At 44.6% G+C, this 18,204-nt stretch overlaps 1 protein-coding gene across 1 annotated transcript in view; it reads right to left on the bottom strand.

The window, feature by feature from the left end:
• Positions 1–18,204, bottom strand: part of LOC310772561 (uncharacterized protein) — a gene marked incomplete at both ends in the record, with an annotated part of 67,975 nt that overhangs the window by 5,315 nt on the left and 44,456 nt on the right. The window contains 6 exons of the mRNA XM_083664656.1: positions 3,829–3,872; positions 4,030–4,270; positions 11,245–11,394; positions 15,652–15,794; positions 16,389–16,440; positions 17,537–17,625. Of these exons, the coding sequence (XP_083520782.1) occupies positions 3,829–3,872; positions 4,030–4,270; positions 11,245–11,394; positions 15,652–15,794; positions 16,389–16,440; positions 17,537–17,625 (719 nt within the window). The remainder of the gene's footprint in view (positions 1–3,828; positions 3,873–4,029; positions 4,271–11,244; positions 11,395–15,651; positions 15,795–16,388; positions 16,441–17,536; positions 17,626–18,204) is intronic.

Here is an 18,204-nt window from a genome sequence, read left to right as displayed (position 1 = left end):
TTGTTGCCCGACGCTCGTATGATGAGGAGATGAATCAAAATGCTTACCACCAATAAAGCCACATGCGAGCCGAGAACGAGTGCAGGAGAGCTGACGCAGGTGCCAGGTGTGGAGTGGGAGAGATTAAGGTGCGTAGCCTATTGCTGGAGATTCAAGTTGTGCGCTGTCTGCACTCTGCACTGACACTGTCGCACTTATTACTTTTAGCTGCGTTGTTTTTTCATCAAGGCAATGTCCAGAAGATATGGGTTCATGAATGTCTGCAAATGCAGATAGATAGGCTACAGTAGGAGTGTGCATGCATGTTGTCTGTTTCAATAACGAAAGCGTCCTTACCGAGAACGACGTGCCGACCAATTAAATATTCTTGCTGCGAAATCGGCCTCTTAATGACAACACTGGAATAATAGCCGTAATATTCATTCACAACGGGGGTAATTTGATGAAATACATAGCGTTACAACATACCCGACCTACTTTGTTGCTGTGGAGATATTGGTACGCTTCGGAGCTTTTGAGATTGTTCATCGCGTTGCCATCCACCGCCATTGATTCCTCAAAATACGCTATAATCCTGCCTGTAGTTACGTTCGGCCATTTACACATATTATCTTCCCATGTGTCCAGTGTCAACGGGTGTGGGATAGACACTCTTTCATTAGATAGGAGACTCGCAGAATGATCCCAAGTTTGCATTTTTTCGGCGGTCGCTATGGCTACTACGGTAGTACGTTACGCTTCTCCGTATTCACAAACACCGGAACCGACAGACACGATCGCGGCCGAGTCCGGAAGCAAACCGGAAGTGCCCAGGAAACTTGTCTATACCCCGTCACCCAGAGACGAGGCTACACCGCCCCTCCCCCCCCCAAAGGGCTTCAGAGCTGATGATGCCCCCCCCCCCCCACCCACGCTGACCATCACAGCGGACCAGGTGAGGAATCAGCTTATGAGGCTACACACTAGGAAAGCAGCTGGCCCGGATGGCGTCAGCCCCATGCTGCTCAAAGCCTGTGCCCCCCAGCTTTGTGATGTGCTACAGCTGATCTTCAACAAGAGCCCGAGTCTCCAAAGGGTCCCCGTGATGTGGAAAATGTCCTGTATCGTCCCTATACCTAAAAAGCCAAGACCCTGGAGAAACTCGTCCTGGAGCAGCTCAGGCCTATGGTCAAACCATCCCTAGACCCCCTCCATTTCGCCTACCAGCCCCGACTGGGAGTGGGGGACGCTGTCATCTACCTGACCAACCGCGCCTACGCCCACCTTGACAACCCGGCCAGCACTGTGAGAGTCATGTTCTTCGACTTCTCCAGTGCTTTCAACACCATCAGGCCGGCTCTACTGGGTGAGAAGCTGACGGCGATGCGGGTGGATGCCCCCCTGGTGGTCTGGATTGTGGACTACCTGTCTGGCAGACCACAGTATGTGCGCCTGCAGAACTGTGTGTCAGACAGAGTGGTCAGCAATACAGGAGCACCACAGGGGACGGCCTTCTCTCCCTTCTTCTTCACCATCTACACCACGGACTTCACCTACCAGACAGAGTCTTGCCACCTTCAGAAGTTCTCTCACGACTCTGCGATAGTGGGATGTATCAAAGATGGCGACGACGATGAGTATCGGGATGTGGTGGCCAACTTTGTCACATGGTGTGAGCAGAACCACCTGCAGCTCAACGTGTCAAAGACAAAGGAGCTGGTGGTGGACCTGAGGAGGGTCAAGGCTCCGGTGACCCCTGTTTCAATCGACGGGGTCAGTGTTGACATAGTGGAGGATTACAAGTACCTTGGAGTGTACATTGACAATAAACTAGACTGGGCTAAGAACTCTGATGCACTCTACAAGAAGGGGCAAAGCCGTCTCTACTTTCTGAGATGGCTGAGGTCCTTCAACGTCTGCCGGACCATGCTGAGGATGAGTCGGTAGTGGCTAGTGCCTTCCTGTATGCTATTGTGTGCTGGGGCAGCAGGCTGAAGGCAGCGGATTAGTGTTAATTTCGTCGACGAAAAATGTTAGTCGACTACCTTTTTCCCCAAGACTAAGACGAGACTAAAATGTTCAGACTTTTAGTTTCATTGACTAAGACAAGACTAAAATACTCAAACTTTTAGTCGACTAAAACTTGACTAAACAAAAAGACGATGAGGTTGAATAAATATGATAAAAACTAACAAGGACATTTGACACAGGACTAAGACTACGACTAAATTTAAAAATAGACAACAAAATTAACACTAATTATAGACTGTTTCCCCCCCTCAATGCAGCAGTTCAGTTTCCTGTGTTGCAGCATCATAGATCTAGCTGACATTTAGCTGTCTGAAAAACATTTGCAGTAGTTACAACAGAATCCACCCAGTCTTAGCTAAGGGTCTTATCTATATGTGTATGAGGCATTGTGTTCCCAAAATGTACAGCTACTTGCTTGTCTACATTATATCCAGAGAGGTCTGAGTGCTTTCCACACAGCACAGCCAGCCTCCCTCCATTCTCCCCTCAGCTGCGGGCTGAGCAGGGACTGTAAATATGCCGACACTGGCCCGGGTGGGCAGGGTCAGCATTAATTTCCCTGGGAAAGAGTTGCCAACACTGCTTCGAAATACCATTACTAGTGAAGCGCATCAGCAGATTCAACAGTTTTCATTGACTAAAACTAGACTAAAATGTGAACAGTTTTTGTTGACTAAGACTAGACTAATATACTTATGGTTTTATTTGACTAAGCTGAGACTAAAATGCTCAAACTTTTAGTCGACTAAAACTTGACTAAATAAAAACAGGATGAGGTTGACTAAATATGACAAAGACTAACAAGGACATTTAACACGGGACTAAGACTAAGACTAAATAAAAAAATAGCCGACAAAATTAACACTACAGCGGATGCCAACAGACTCAACAAACTGATCCGTAAGGCCAGGGACATTGTGGGGCTGGATCTGGGCTCTCTGACTGCACGCACACACCTACACACACACACACACACACACACACACGCACGCACACACCTAAACACACCCACACACACCCACACACACACACACACACACACACACACACACACACACGGTTGAATGCTCTCATTTAGGACACTTCATGCCCAAAAGAACATGTGGGACCAAGTAAAAGTTAGCTTTCCTGCTCAGGACTAGACAGGAAGTGGTGCGATTTTGCTGCGTCAAGTTACCTACTGTATGAGTTAACCAGGGTGAGACAGGAAGTAGAGCGATTTTGCCTTCAGAGTAAAAGCTTAGATTGTGAAACTTTTTTCAGATTTCCCCTCCATTTGTACTTGGCCAATTTCCCCCTGCTCTGCTGCCCAGGGTCACTGCTCCACCCTCTGCCAATCTGGGGAGAGCTGTAGACTAGCACCATGCTTCCTCCAAGACATGCCAGCCGCTTCAGGACACATACCCTTAATCTGGCTTCCCACCCGCAGACCCATTGCCCGACACCCGACTAATCCGGGGGCGCGAACCTGCGACCCTCGTGTTGGTAGGCAGGGAATCTACCGCTACACTACCTGGACGGCCTAGATTGTGAAACTTTTGAGAAAAGTTGGAAAATAAAGCTGGGCTGTGCAGAGCAACAGAAATTGTTTGAGAGGTATAAAAGTATAATGTAATAATATAAACGCACCACACATTGTCCAGTCTTCAGAAAGTAATACAATTATTTATCTATTATGTATTAATTTAATTTAATTAATTAAAATGTATTTATCAATGTCCTTTGTTGCTCTGTAAAGCACTTTGCACAAGCACTGACAATTGTTTAAAGGGCTTTAGAGATGAATTTGACATAGTTTTCAAAGCTATCTGGTTTTACCTTTGGAGAAAATGAGGAGTTGGAAGATCTCTCTCTGGAGCATTCTGGGGAAATGAAAACACCAGCATGTACACTTTAACTTTGAAATAACCACTAAATAAAGATTGTGAAATAAACTCCTAAGTGTATTACTAATAAATGCCACTGGATGAATTAGAGTACCAGTAGTCATGTGTCAATAGAAGTTTAGAAGACACCTACCCCCTGCACCCAGGGGTGCTGGAGGACCTGAGCAGCACTGAGACGCAGAGTGGGTGCTGGAGGAGCTGAGCAGCACTGAGACGCAGAGTGGCTGCTGGAGGAGCTGAGCAGCACTGAGACGCAGAGTGGCATCCCAGACCAGCAGCTTGGATATGAGGTCCTTGGCTCCCTCTGAGATGTGAGCCCAGTCCTTGTCTGGAAACTCATACTTGCCCTCCTGGATGCTCTCAAACAGGTGACTCTGAGGAGAGATAATATCACAGAAAATTAGTTAATATTGTTCATATATCACAGTTTCGTAGTGTTACAGTCATCCCCCTTTCGCATGTAGATATGATCAATATTTATGTCTTTGTTGTGGCTGTTCATCTTTTGATCTTATGGTGTCTTTTTGTCCATACGGGGCTTAAAATGGCGTCTGCCTCGGCCCTCGAGAGGTCAGTCTGGTACGCACAGCCACATCACCTGTGGACAGTTGATATTAGTGTCTGTCTCATTTTGCTTTGCTTTGTCACTTTTGTCCTGTCTCGTGTTTATGGGACCCCTTTGATCACGTGAGGACGGTCCTGGATCGCCTCACGCAGGATGCTTCTGGAGGCCACATCAGCTAAAGCCTCCAACCTATAGTAGCAGACTCCAAACTAATTCAACCCTACTCCTCCTACTACATTAAGAATTTGATCGATCAATCTATGTTAACCGATTAATCGACAATGTAGGCAAAATGTAACTTTCACTGCTCATACAGAGGAAGAAGAAAGCCAAGCTAGCAGACACAAAGTCCAGGGTGGAGAATTACACCCAAAAAGACAACAGTCATCATTGTAAACATTGTAATACAATGTTGAAATATCTCACGCCCACAATAGTCCATGGGCCAAGGCTGAAATTTTGACATATCGGTACCACCTGAGGTGACCGCACGATTTTGTTATTTTTGTCTTCCTACATGTCTCTAGTTTATATTTTGGTATGATAACCCTTCCGATTTGGTAGCTTAAGGATAGTTATCACTCTGTAAACAAACCTACCCCCAAAAAATGACAAAACCCTGATTTCATCATATCTCTGAACCACACATGATAACGCAGAAAATGTGATGTCTACCCCTATGTTTTCATGGTCAGGGATTACAATGACACTCTATACAACATCATAAACTGTTCACATGAATAGTTAATGGTGAATTCAGTGATGTTTTGGTGAATTCAGTGGTGTTTTGAGAAAGATACAATGCAATTAGTCCATGGGCCAATGGTGAAATCGGTACCACCTAAGGGGACCGCGCACTTTTTGTATTTTTGTCTTCCTACATGTCTCTAGTTTATATTTTGGTATGATAACCCTGCCAATCTGGTAGCTTATTGATAGTTATCACTCTGTAAAAAACCTTCTCCATATAAATGACAAAACCCTGATTTCTGTGTATTAGTCCAGATGATATGTGAAAATCATGTTCACTTTTTCATAAAAGCATGAAACTTGGTACGCATATAGTTTGGGGCCCCGTAAATCTTCAGAAATTGAGCCATCACAAAAATGCTTCGTGGTGGCCATTTTAATTCCGCCATAAGTGAATTATGTAGTTTGCATCATATCTCCTGAATCACACATGATAACACAGAAAAGGTGATGGCTACCATATAGAACATCATAAACTGTTAAAGTAACTAATCAATGGTGAATTTAATGACGTGAGAAGGAAATCACAGTTTCTGATAACTGATGCTATAACCTCAATTCCATGACCACTCTCTGGCTAACATTTTTTGATGAGTAATTTGGGTCAGGGTTACTTCTATGGGCCTTTCGTTAAAATAGCCCCCAGGCCCCTCCCAAACATCCTGCGACTTTCTGCCAGACGGCCAAATCCAAGATGGGGTTTACCATTTTTAGAGTAAGGACGGAGATTAACAATGGTGAATTATAGCTATTTTAATTGCAAATTCATGCCTACCAAACATGGTTTAGTATTGACAATTATTGTGTTTTGAGGGTAATTTCATAATTATGTTAGTCTCGCTGGCCAGCCTCCCCTCCCTACCGGGAGAGGATAGCATCAGTTATCAGATACTGTCATTTCCTTCTCACAACGTCATCAAATTCACAATTGATTAGTCACTTTAACACTTTATGATGTTCTATGGTATCATTGTAATCCTTGACCATGAAAACGTTGGGATAGACATCTCCTTTTCAGTGTTAGCATGTGTGGTTCAGGAGATATGATGCAAACTATGCTTATGGCAGAATTAAAATGGCCGCCACAAGGCATTTTTGTGATGGCTCAATTTCTGAAACTGTACAGGGCCCCAAACTATAAGCGTACCAAGTTTCATGCTTTTACGAAAAAGGGAACATCATTTTCACATATCATCTGGACTAATACACAGAAATCAGGGTTTTGTCATTTATATGGGGGTAGGTTTGTTTACAGAGTGATAACTATCCTTAAGCTACCAAATGGGCAGGGTTATCATACCAAAATATAAACTACAGACATGTAGGAAGACAAAAATAACAAAATCGTGCGGTCACCTCAGGTGGTACCGATTTTTGCCTTGGCCCATGGACTATCTAGGACCAAATAGAAATGGAACTGTGTCACATGATCTTGCATGCAAGGTCAGTGTTTGTTACATGTATGCTAAAGACACGTCTGCTGCAATATCCCACTGATCCCTTCCTCATGTTGGTGTTCATCACACAAGCCAAGGTCACTGTGGGTTTCCTTTCTTACACTAGCAGCTTCAAATATATCTTGGTATAAACAGTGAAGTCTAAATGTAACAGAGGTATTCGTCATTGCAAAATGGCGCCATCTACTGCATACAGTAGATCTAACACCTATTTTCAGCATCCCAATGCTGCATCTGACCGTAATTGCCACGATGCAGTGGCATGGTGGTCTGCAACAGCATTGGGGTCAATTCAATCAATCAATCAATCAATTCCAATGAAACATTGGAAGTGAATTGGAATTTCAGGAAGTTTAGTGAAATTAATATTTTTTTTCTTGCCGGATATCTGAGATTATACTGAATATCATGCAATGTTAAAACATTTATCAAGTATTTAACAAGTATCAGCTAGTCAGATACACTAACTTAATTAGGTACAGTGTTCTTGAAGCGGGGCGCAGCGTCGAACGAGATCCGGCACCCAGAGCAGCAGCATCACCAGCTTTTTCTCTCTAAGTCCTGGGGGTCAACAACTAAACAAAAAAACGTAATTTAGCCACCTAAAACAACGCCCACCTAAACAAATCGATATCCGTGTACATGCACGCTCTATTTTGACAATTTTCAGCGCTTTACTTTTCCGCAAAACAGCAGTTTCATTCGGCACTGCTTTTTCTCCCAACCGTACAACTACCGTATTCCTCCGCTAAAAGCCTGCACAGAGCACAGAGCCGCGGTTTACAAAACAGGAAGGCTTAGAAGAGAGATAAAACACTGACTTACTTTAGAGACAACAAGTCACCTGGCCTCTCTGGTCTGGGACGTTTTCCACAATTTATCCTGGGAATGGTGAAAAAGGTCTGCAGCCAGGGCACCCAGGCATTTAGACAGGAGGCGCATCTCTCTGCCTGTTCACTTCACTCTCTGCAAAAGTTCCTCTTCTGTATTCTCTCTGGTTCATAATTGTATCCTCTTGTCACCAAGGTGAATGGCATATCATCCTCGCTATCAAAATCACTCATAAGACAAGCTAGGAAGATCATTGCTGACCCCTCTCATGTCTTGTATTCAGAATACGAACTGCTTCCATCTGGCAGGCGTTACAGAGTCCCAATCAAGAACAAAAAAAGACACCTCAACAGATACAAATACTCTTTCATCCCCATATCAGTCAGTCTCCTAAACTCAGGTCATAGGTAATGTATTGTTGATTGTACTGTAAATTATTGATGTTTGCACTTTGGTTGTGTGTTTGCACATGTCTGCACTGGTGTGCTATGCACTATTGTTTTTTGTTGTTGTTTTTGTTATGGCACTGTGTACCTATGTGGCAGCCTGTATGTATAGCCCTTTTCCCACATGCGTACCGGAAAATTACCTGTAAGTCAATATCGGACATTTCCCTGAATTTCCCTTCACACCTTAGCGCGCGCATATGGGAATCTAGTTGTCAAATAGCCGGTATGTTGGGGGACGGGGGGAGGGGGGAGCTTATTTGGGGGGTCGGCAAAACTTCACTCAGTCCTCCGTACTTTGCAGCAGCCTGACACAGGACAGACAAAGCGAGAATGGCAGAGGCTTGCAAGGCAAGCTGCCCAACGCTTGTAGCCTATGTATGTAGAGAAAGCAAATGCACGAAGCGAAATGTGTGGAAGTAGTTTGCTTTGATGTGCGCGAATGATTAGATGATGCACTTTGAAGAAGTTGGGATCCGTGTCTGAGAGAAATAGTTGCTGGTTCGATGTTTATCCGTTCACCTGCGTCGCGTTGAAGCACTTTTTACAGACTGGCTTCGTTTGACATACTGCTCTTATTAGGCTATCACAAGATCATTTCGCCAGTTTGCTTTAATGTGCGCGAATGATTAGATTATGCCCGCTGGAACATTAAGCAACGTGTGTAGGCTACTCCTCGCCCATGATTGAAGGACCGCTGTCGCGGAAAATGACTGGACCCGTTTCCACTTGCGTCCCCTTAAGAGCATACCGCTCTTCTGACTGGCTTGAAACTGGTGAAATGTCGGGGACGACGGGGTCGCGCTTATACCGGCACGGCGCCTTTCCCACATGCAGGCATTACACCACGTTCCGGTCATTTAGCGGTACAAAGCGCATGTGGGAAAAGGGCTGTAACGTTCAAACGCTCTAGGGCACAGAACACTCAGGGTGAGAGAGTCATTTCTTAAAGACTTTTTTTGCTTTGACAGTTTTATAGTGTGTGAAAGGAAATAGGGGGGCAGGGGGGCCGAGAGCGAGACCCAGGATGTCACAGGTACACTGTGCCTGACTATCTTTTATTTGATCTTATTATCAAAAGTACAAATTATAATAAAAGATATACAATCTGTGCAAACCCACCCACAAAATAAGAACATTAATCCTGAGCTGTCTGGATGCCCCGCCCCCGAGACACTGGAACTGTCACTTTATTTATGAACAATTAACATGTGTAACATGTTTTCATTCTTTATAATATAATAGAAGTACGGATGCACCTATACGAACATTTTGGCCAATACGATAACCGATATTAAACATGGCTGTTAACCGATATTTACTGATGTTGATGTGAGCTGTATAAAAACAGGTTTCTATGATAATACAATTGTGTCTAAACACATGCAAACACTGTGAATTTGAAAACGTAATGACTTTCTTTATTTCCAAAACATTTGGAAAAGCCCATAAATCATAAGGTTATGAATATAACCCCGGTTTTATAACAAGGTGAGGGAAGTCCTCGCTGATGGGGAATCAGGCTCTGCCCTGATGACCAGAAGAACTACTTTATCTCTACCGGGGTGGGCATTAAGAAGCGAATCCCTCTGCCTCCGGCCATAGGGGGCATGGCCTCTATATATAGCCGGGCGTGGGGGGGCATGGCTTCAGATTCTCGAACTGCCCGGTCAGGAAGGGTAGTCTGGTGAGGACTTCCCTCACCTTGTTATAAAAGCGGTGTTATATTCATAACCTTACGTTTTATACCACAAGGCTTCGGGAAGTCCTTACGATGTTTTCTGCTAAGAGAAGAGGGCCACTCCACGTACTCTCTCTCGGCGGCGGCCTGAAAGCACGATACTCAGGAAATCCTCTCTGGAGTGAGAGGATTTGGGCTACAATCACTCAAAATAACGTCCTCCGAAAGCCGCCAAGCTCACTATGGGACTGTTAAGCTATGTAAGAGCGGAGTGGCTATCTTCTATATCTATCTGTCTTCGGTGAGAGAAGAGAGTAAAATCTGAAGCCATGCCCCCCCCACGCCGGGCTATATATAGGGGCCACGCCCCCTATGCCCGGAGGCGGAGAGATTTGCTTCTTAATGCCCACCCCAGTCCATGGCACTGGCGTAGAGATAAAGTAGTTCTTCTGATCATCAGGGCAGAGCCTGATTCCCCATCGCGAGGACTTTCCCGAAGCCCTTGTGGTAGAAAACATAGATTTACCTCATAGGTTTCCTCTCAATATGAAAATTTGGCCGATAGCGATATATTAAACGACGAGTTTCAGACGGCAGCCCGTCTTTTTATTGTCACACAACACACTACAACACATGCACGGAGGGCCACAACACACACATGCTGACGGTGGCCGGTGAAATTTGTCCTCTGCATTTAACCCATCCTGGCTTTGTCCTTTCCTCCGGGGGGCAGGCCAGGAGCAGTGGTCACTTTCTCGTACAGCGCCCGGGGACCGACTTCGGATGTTGTCGTCACTGGTCGGATGACGATGACGATCTGATCTTCTGCATGTTTTTAGTGGGGGGGGGTTATATACGGAGGAACCCCCCTGGGGGAGCACGGGGAGAACATGCAAACTCCACACAGACAGAAAGGCCCTTACGACGAGATACCCCACCTGGGCAGTAGGCACTGAAGATATGGGGGGGAACACAACCACAGCGCCCACAGTATCCCAGGTGAGAATCGAACTCAGGACCTTCTGATTGCGAGGCGACAGCTCTACCACTGAGCCACCGTGCCCCCTAAAAATGACTAACATCAGCCAATACTGATATGACTGCCGATCGTGCATCCCTAAATAGAAGGTAACATACGTGTTTGCATACGAGTGTTTATCTGTATTTATGCGAGTGCATGCATGCTCTTCTTTTTTGTATCCACGTTTTTCATATTAGTACACGCTTTGAATGCATTTTCTGCTCCGCGTTCCTAACTTCCCATAGATCTGTGTTGCTGTGTGTGTGTGTGCACGCGCGCGTGCGTGACGTACGTGTGTGTGCGCGTGCAGTGTGTGTGTGTGCATGCGTGCGTCTTGTATCTTGTTGTATCTTGTAGTGTGTGTGTGTGCGTATGTGTGTGTGTGCGTGCAGTGTGTGTGTGTGCGCGTGCAGTGTGTGTGTGTGTGCATGCGTGCGTCTTGTATCTTGTTGTATCTTGTAGTGTGTGTGTGTGCGTGTGTGCGTGCAATGTGTGTGTGTGTGTGTGCATGCGTGCGTCTTGTATCTTGTTGTATCTTGTAGTGTGTGTGTGTGCGTGCGTGTGTGTGTGCAGTGTGCACACGTGCGTGTCCCCTACCTCCACCTCCCCTACAGTCATGCCCTCCTGTGTGAGCACAGCCAGGGCGGGGTCGGCCCTCCTGGGCCTCATCACATCCAGCGCCAGGCTGTTGTGGTCAAACTCCTCTTTGGGCTCCAGGAACGGGTATCCATTCAGCCTGATATGAGCCTGGGGAGCAGAGACAGATACATATCTTATCTTAATACTCTCATCGGGTGACGCTTCAATCCAATGGAACTTCACGTGCCCTGGAATGAGTGAGCGCACATATTTTCAGCTTGGCTGGTTTATGAGAGTCCCGTATGTGTTGTGTGCACAACTGTGACTAAAACCAAGCTTCTTCTCCTCTAGTCTATTATGGGCTTGCTCGACAAGAATGGCCCCAGTGGGAATCACATTTAAAGGGACAGCTCACCCTAAAATCCAAAATACATATTTTTCCTCTCACCTGTAGTGCTATTTATCCACCTATATCGTTTTGGGATAGTTGCCTGAGTTCATAACAAAGTCTGTGGATTATCTTGAGTAACGGGGTCATGATTTCTGGAAAGATCAAGTTTTTCAAATGTATTTCTTTGGCACTTTGAGCACCACATGCAGAGTGCCATCCAGTTCCATTGTATTGTGATCAAATGTTTTTTATTTTTCACTTTCAGTTTCAGTTCACAGATCATACATGACAAAAAACAAACAGACAAGAACAAAACAATGATAAACAAATAGACAGACAAATTGTCAGGTAAAGCCATAAACTGGCAGCAAGCGACGCACCGAAATGCATCCATACCTCCTAACCTAGATAGACTATAGTCCATAGGAATCCCAGCACAGAGAAATCAATAGACCCCCTCAATATCTCCTCAGAATCTCAGTGCTAATTCCGCCGCAGCAGCAATAGGGTGTGGATCACTGGGCTCATAAGGATTATATAAATTCTTTAGATAGCAACCACTGACATCACAGACTGCCAAATTCAGAGCACCACCTGTAAAAGAAAACAAAAGAAGAAGAAAACAAAACAGACATGACGACAACTTAAAATGAAATTAAATGAAAAGAAATCAAATGAAATCAAATGTATGGCCCCCCCATTCAAAAATAAATAAAAAATAAAATGCTAAAAACGTTTTTCCGTTTTTCTGTTTTAAAGTTTAACATGGAATCTGGCTGTCATTAGGCATTGATTAACTGAATGCTATTGCGAACTGTTACTTTGAACATCCATTTGCAATGATTCTGGCTGGATATTAACTACCGTAAATTCCGGACTATAAGGCGCACCGGTCTATAAGCCGCACCTTCAAAGGTGACTATTTTTTTCTTCTATAAGCCGCACCGGTCTATAAGCCGCGGGTGTTTTGATGTTTAATTACCATATGTAAGGCTTCGTGCACAGAGGGGATTGTCGGGAAAGAGATGGCTGTTTGGGGAAGCTCCCATTTATTAACATTTCAACAAAACAAAAGTCAGGTCACTAATCCCCAGACAAAATCACACATTGTGAGATGCTTAAAAATCACCATCGGCGGGAGCTGCTGTGCAGCCAAGAACACAAGTGAAATTCGTTCTCTCGTGACCTGTGGTTCTCAACGTGATGGACGATTCACCTTTCTTGTTAACAGTCCTAGTGAGAGGCAGGTCGAACGTCAAAGGCACTTCATCCATATTTATGATCTGCTCCGGTCCGATGGAATATTCCTTGATCTTTCTTTGTGTGAATTCGCCGAAGTTTGTAATTTTCTCCTGGTAGTCGGGAGGGAGTTGCTGACACACAGTCGTCCGCGCCCTGACGGACAGTCCCTTTCGTCTCGGGTTTGTGCATGATCCTTTGCTGCTGCTGCTGTTGTTGTTCCTGTCTCGCTACTGTCTCAGACATGGCTTTCAGGCTCAATCGCCGCCATCGTCGTAACACAGCCAGTTCTCCATCTTTTGAAGCATGATGTTAGATTACAACGAGCTAGTTGTGTGGCTTAGCCTTCCAAAATGTTGCTGTTAGTTTTTTAGAATGTAATACATAGAATTGGGAATGTTACATTCAATTTCATTCAGACTGTCTTACAGGCTCAATCGCTGCCTTTTTCCCCCCGGAGCGAGGGAGGAGGGAGGGAGGGTGTTTTACCGTAGTGGCTGAGAGAGAGTAGTGGCACAGTGCTCCAATCAGGTCGCGAGGCACATTTTTTGCAACATCATCCAATCAGGGTCTCGCTCTCATAATGTCTGTCTTGCTCTCGTTCTGCCTCATACCAACATCCATAGATTTTGGAGGTTCCCGAGTGGCCGTTTGCTGGAAAAATCCATAGATAAGACGCACCGTTATATAAGCCGCAGGGGGCAAAAAAGGCCAAAAAACGGGAAAAAAGCCGCGGCTTATAGTCCGGAATTTACGGTATTGTAAATTTGTCACAATGAATGCAATGTGTGCACAATGTGTAAATACACTTAATATTAATTGTTTAGGCCTAATTATTTGTAAAGTCACAACACATTAGAGATGTGTGTAGTTCTTCACAGATTTAGCCTCTTCATTTTGCTCTCAAATGCACCAGGTTGACGAATTTTACTTTAAAATGTACAAAATCTTCTTCCGGGGGAGAATCCCCCCGGACCTCCCATGGGTAGGGGCAGGCCCCCTCTGTAACTTGGGTCTGGAGCCGGGTCTGGAGCCGGGCCTGCCGGGCCTGCCCCCCCAGATACAACAATTACACACTTCAGGGGAGTAGGATTTTAAAAAGAAATACTGGTCAAGGTCTGGTATCGAAAAAAGAGGATCATGCTAAGAAATCTTTGAGTGAATTGATAACATTCTGCCAGTTGATTAAGGTAGATTCACTTGCACCGTTTATTCTAGCAGTTGACATCTCCAAGTACACGACATCTAAATAAGTAAGAACCCATTGCCTAATGGTAAGAGAGTGAGGAGGCTTCCAACGCATCGCAATCATCTTTTTTGCAGCTGTAATACCAGCTGGTACAGTACGCTTTGTGGCTTTGGGCATATTGACCCCGGACAAGTCATTCAGCAGTAATGTGGAAGCAGTCATTGGGATTGTTGCAGATATTAATTCAGATAGTTTAGCAGACACGTTGGACCAAAACTGAATAACTGGAGGACACTCCCACACCATGTGGATAAAAGTGCCAGGAGCCTTCAAAGTACAGAGACTGCAAGAGGGATCATTTATCAGTTTCATCGCATGTAGTCTGCGCGGGGTGAGATAAGTTCTGTGTACATAATTGAAGTGAATCTGTTGATGATTGGGGTTACGGGAAGCCTCCCTGATGTTATCCCATACCTGAACCCAGTCAAAATCGGGGTCTAGCTCCGGACAATCACATCTCCACAGCCTATCCACTGGTAAGTCAGAATAAGAAGAATCTAAAAAAAAACTGTACAATTTGGAAACCAATCCCTTATTATCTCTTTGCATAGTGAGCAGATTATACAAGGGATGAACGGATAGTGATTGTTGTAGAGGAATACCATGTGCCTTAAGGGCGTGTCTGAGTTGAAGAAGCTGGTAAATCATAAGTGACCTTGATGTCCTGAAAGGACCGCAAACTCATTATAGATGTCCCCTAGACAACGGATGGCATCCCTGCTCCAGGGAGATGTTGTTACAGTTCCATTGTATTGGAGAGAAGGCAGAAATTCTGCGGCCGATATCTCCAAAACTCAGGCAACTAACACAAAACGATATACAGTAGATGGATAAATAGCACTACAGGTGAGAGGGAATATATACAGTATATTTTGGATTTTAGCGTGAGCTGTTCCTTTAAGGTCACTGAAAAATAGTTTGCCAAAAGCACAGCAAAGTGAACTCTCTGGCATTTCACTATATTAACCATAATACAAACCTTCCAGCTGGATACAGAAGAGGGTTTAGAACATGAAAATACAGAATTGTATAGTTTCAACAGCCCCCTTACTGTTTATAAACTGGCACGCACACATGAAATAAATAAAGTACCTGTATATATGTATATGTATGTATATATATATATATATATATATATATATATATATATATATATATATATATATATATATAACATACCCAGGTAAACTTCCAATGTCACAACTCGAGTGAATTCAGGCTAAGATGAAATCAAATGGACAAACCGAATGTATTTGGGGCAGATCCGGTCTCAATCAGCTAGCATTAGCTGCGTTAGTGTGTGCATGCAAGCGTAGCCAATGGTCAGAAATGTTGGCGTGTAATGCGGTTTATGCGTACACTGATCATGACCTCACTCTGATCAAGATATATACAAAAAAGTGTTTAGATGACGGTTGCTCTAGTCTTAAAATCAGTTTTAATGGTGTGGATGCCAGTGAGTGCAACAGCAGGACACTCTCGAGCGCACACACACACACTCGCGCACGCACACACACACTCGCGCACGGCACGCACACACACACACCTCATAGATACCCTCCCTCCCGAATGCGTCCGCCACCCATTTGCTGGTCATGGTAGCGGCCATCAGGGGTACGATGTACTCCAGACCCCCCGTCAGCTCAAACATGATGACGACCAGCGACACCGTCATACGGGTCACTCCACCTGGGCAGACAAGGCGGGGGTGACAGGTTAGAATCCACAGTGACACTATGCTCTTGAGCAAGGCAGCAACAGGTGACTCAGACATGACTACATATCGGCTGAGTCAGTGGTTCTCGAAGTGGGGTCCGGGGACCCCCCAGGAGTCCTTGGGGGGGGGGGGTCCAGTTGTCCCTTGCAAAAAGGGGGTTAATATATTTTCACTATAATTCCATGCATAATTATAGTAATACAATGACAGAATGCATGACTGTTTTGGTCCTGGGTTTCATACACTTTCTATAATAAAACACCTAAAAGCAAAAATCTTATCAGATGGGGGACCCTGGGACAAAATCGTATCGAATCGGGGGGTCCGTGGTCTAATTTGTGTCAGTTTAGGGGTCCTTGATGTGAAAAGGTTTCAGAACATACATTGCCATAGACTAGACAACTGTAAGTGCTGTATATGAGCTGCTGTTATCAAATCGATTTCAACAGTTTTTCATCTGAAAGTTTGTCTGTTTTCAAAATTGTAGATAGAAAGTTTGTGGCTGAAGTCACTGGGTTTGCTCTTAATCTAGGAGATTCTCCTTGCTTGGTTGCGGTGAAGCAAACAATGCTCCTCTTTCAGCTCTATGTCACAGCCCACACCTGTGGCCTCCCTCCTCTGAGCAATTGGTTTAAGTCAACCGGACGCAATGAGGTTTCATTCCAACACTGCCAAATCGGCCGATTCCGATCAAGTGCCGATCGATCGGAGCACCTCTAACTACTACCGTCAAGGCAGCATGCACCAAGGCACTGAAACCCAAACTGCAGTGCAGCTGCCCACAGTGCATAAATAACAGTCACAAATGAAGAAGAGCTGAACCATTTCAAAATCACAATATACAATTATGCAATTTCCAAATCGCTGAGGCTGCAATTCATTTCTTGAGAGACAGAGAGTGAGTCAGTGAGCGAGTGAGAGAGAGTGAGAGAGAGTCAGTGAGTGAGTGAGTGAGAGAGAGTGAGAGAGAGAGAGGGAGAGAGAGAGAGTCAGTGAGTGAGTGAGTGAGTGAGTGAGTGAGAGAGAGTGAGTGAGAGAGAGAGAGTGAGAGATAGAGAGTCAGTGAGTGAGTGAGTGAGAGAGAGAGAGGGAGAGAGAGAGAGTCAGTGAGTGAGTGAGTGAGTGAGAGAGAGTGAGAGTCAGTGAGTGAGTGAGAGAGAGTGAGAGAGAGTGAGAGAGAGAGAGAGAGAGAGAGAGAGAGTCAGTGAGTGAGTGAGTGAGTGAGTGAGTGAGTGAGTGAGTGAGAGAGGGAGGTATTTTACAGCTGCAGGTAATCTTTGATCCATGAAATAATGCAGTTGCAATAACCTGTCTAATAATCGCCATTAGATTCTTTTTTTGTCAATATCTTTCATCACCAGTTAAATGCGGGTTGTTTGCCAAATGGTGTCCACAAATTGGAGTTTGCTAGAGTAGAGTAATACCTGCAATTTCCTTGTGTACAAAAAGCATTTTAATCTGCGTTTTCAGATCTACACGGCCGTGCTGATTATAGCTTTCGTACCCGAGAAGGCTTGATTATAGGTGTGACGGCAAGGTAAACGGTGATTTGTGCTAAATAATTATGACTTAGCCAAACTTTTAATAGCGCTGCCCATCTTGGCCCAAACACAGGAGGCCTCCCTGCTCACCTCTCTGTGTCTGTCTCGGTCCTTGCTCTTCTCTCGGACCCAGTCGATGGTGTTGAAGTCTTCGTAGGTGCCCACTTGGGCACCGGGTCCTCCAGCGGGTCCACCAGTTTAGCGGGCCCGGTACCGTTCATACCGGCCGGTCTGCCGCTGCCGCCGTACTCTTCATAAGATCCTGGCAGAGAGAGAGAGGAGACACATTAAACCCACAATAACAAGCTCACACACAAAAACAAAAAACGCTCCCATAGGGTTGTCAAAATTATCAATAAGTATCAATATGATTTTTTTTTAAACGGATACAATACTCATTTGCAACAGGTATCAATAGTAATAGTATCGATATTATAATTATTGATACTTAAAGGCCGGCTTTACCGTGGGGAATATGAATATATATTAATTCTTAAAAAATCTTAAATTTCGAATCCGTTGAAATTTTTGAAATTGCTTGTTCACAGCCAGAGAAAAAAAAAAAAAAAAAAAAAAAGGGCCAGGTGACGCGTTTCGCGTCGAAACGCGTCACCTGGCCCTTTTTTTTTTTTTTTTTTTTTCTTTATTTTTTTTTTTCTCTGGCTGTGAACAAGCAATTTCAAAAATTTCAACGGATTCGAAATTTAAGATTTTTTAAGAATTAATATATATTCATATTCCCCACGGTAAAGCCGGCCTTTAATGAAAAATTAAACATACTACTGATTTTTCCCTCTCTCTCAGGTTCACTCGCTTAGGTGAAAGTTGTTCATGAGTTTTA

The sequence above is a fragment of the Poromitra crassiceps genome (assembly GCF_964638095.1).
Source record: "Poromitra crassiceps genome assembly, contig: HAP1_SCAFFOLD_127, whole genome shotgun sequence".
Lineage (NCBI taxonomy): Eukaryota > Metazoa > Chordata > Actinopteri > Beryciformes > Melamphaidae > Poromitra > Poromitra crassiceps.
The sequence above is the reverse complement of the archived record's forward strand: the minus strand, read 5'-3'. Positions and strand labels throughout refer to the sequence as shown.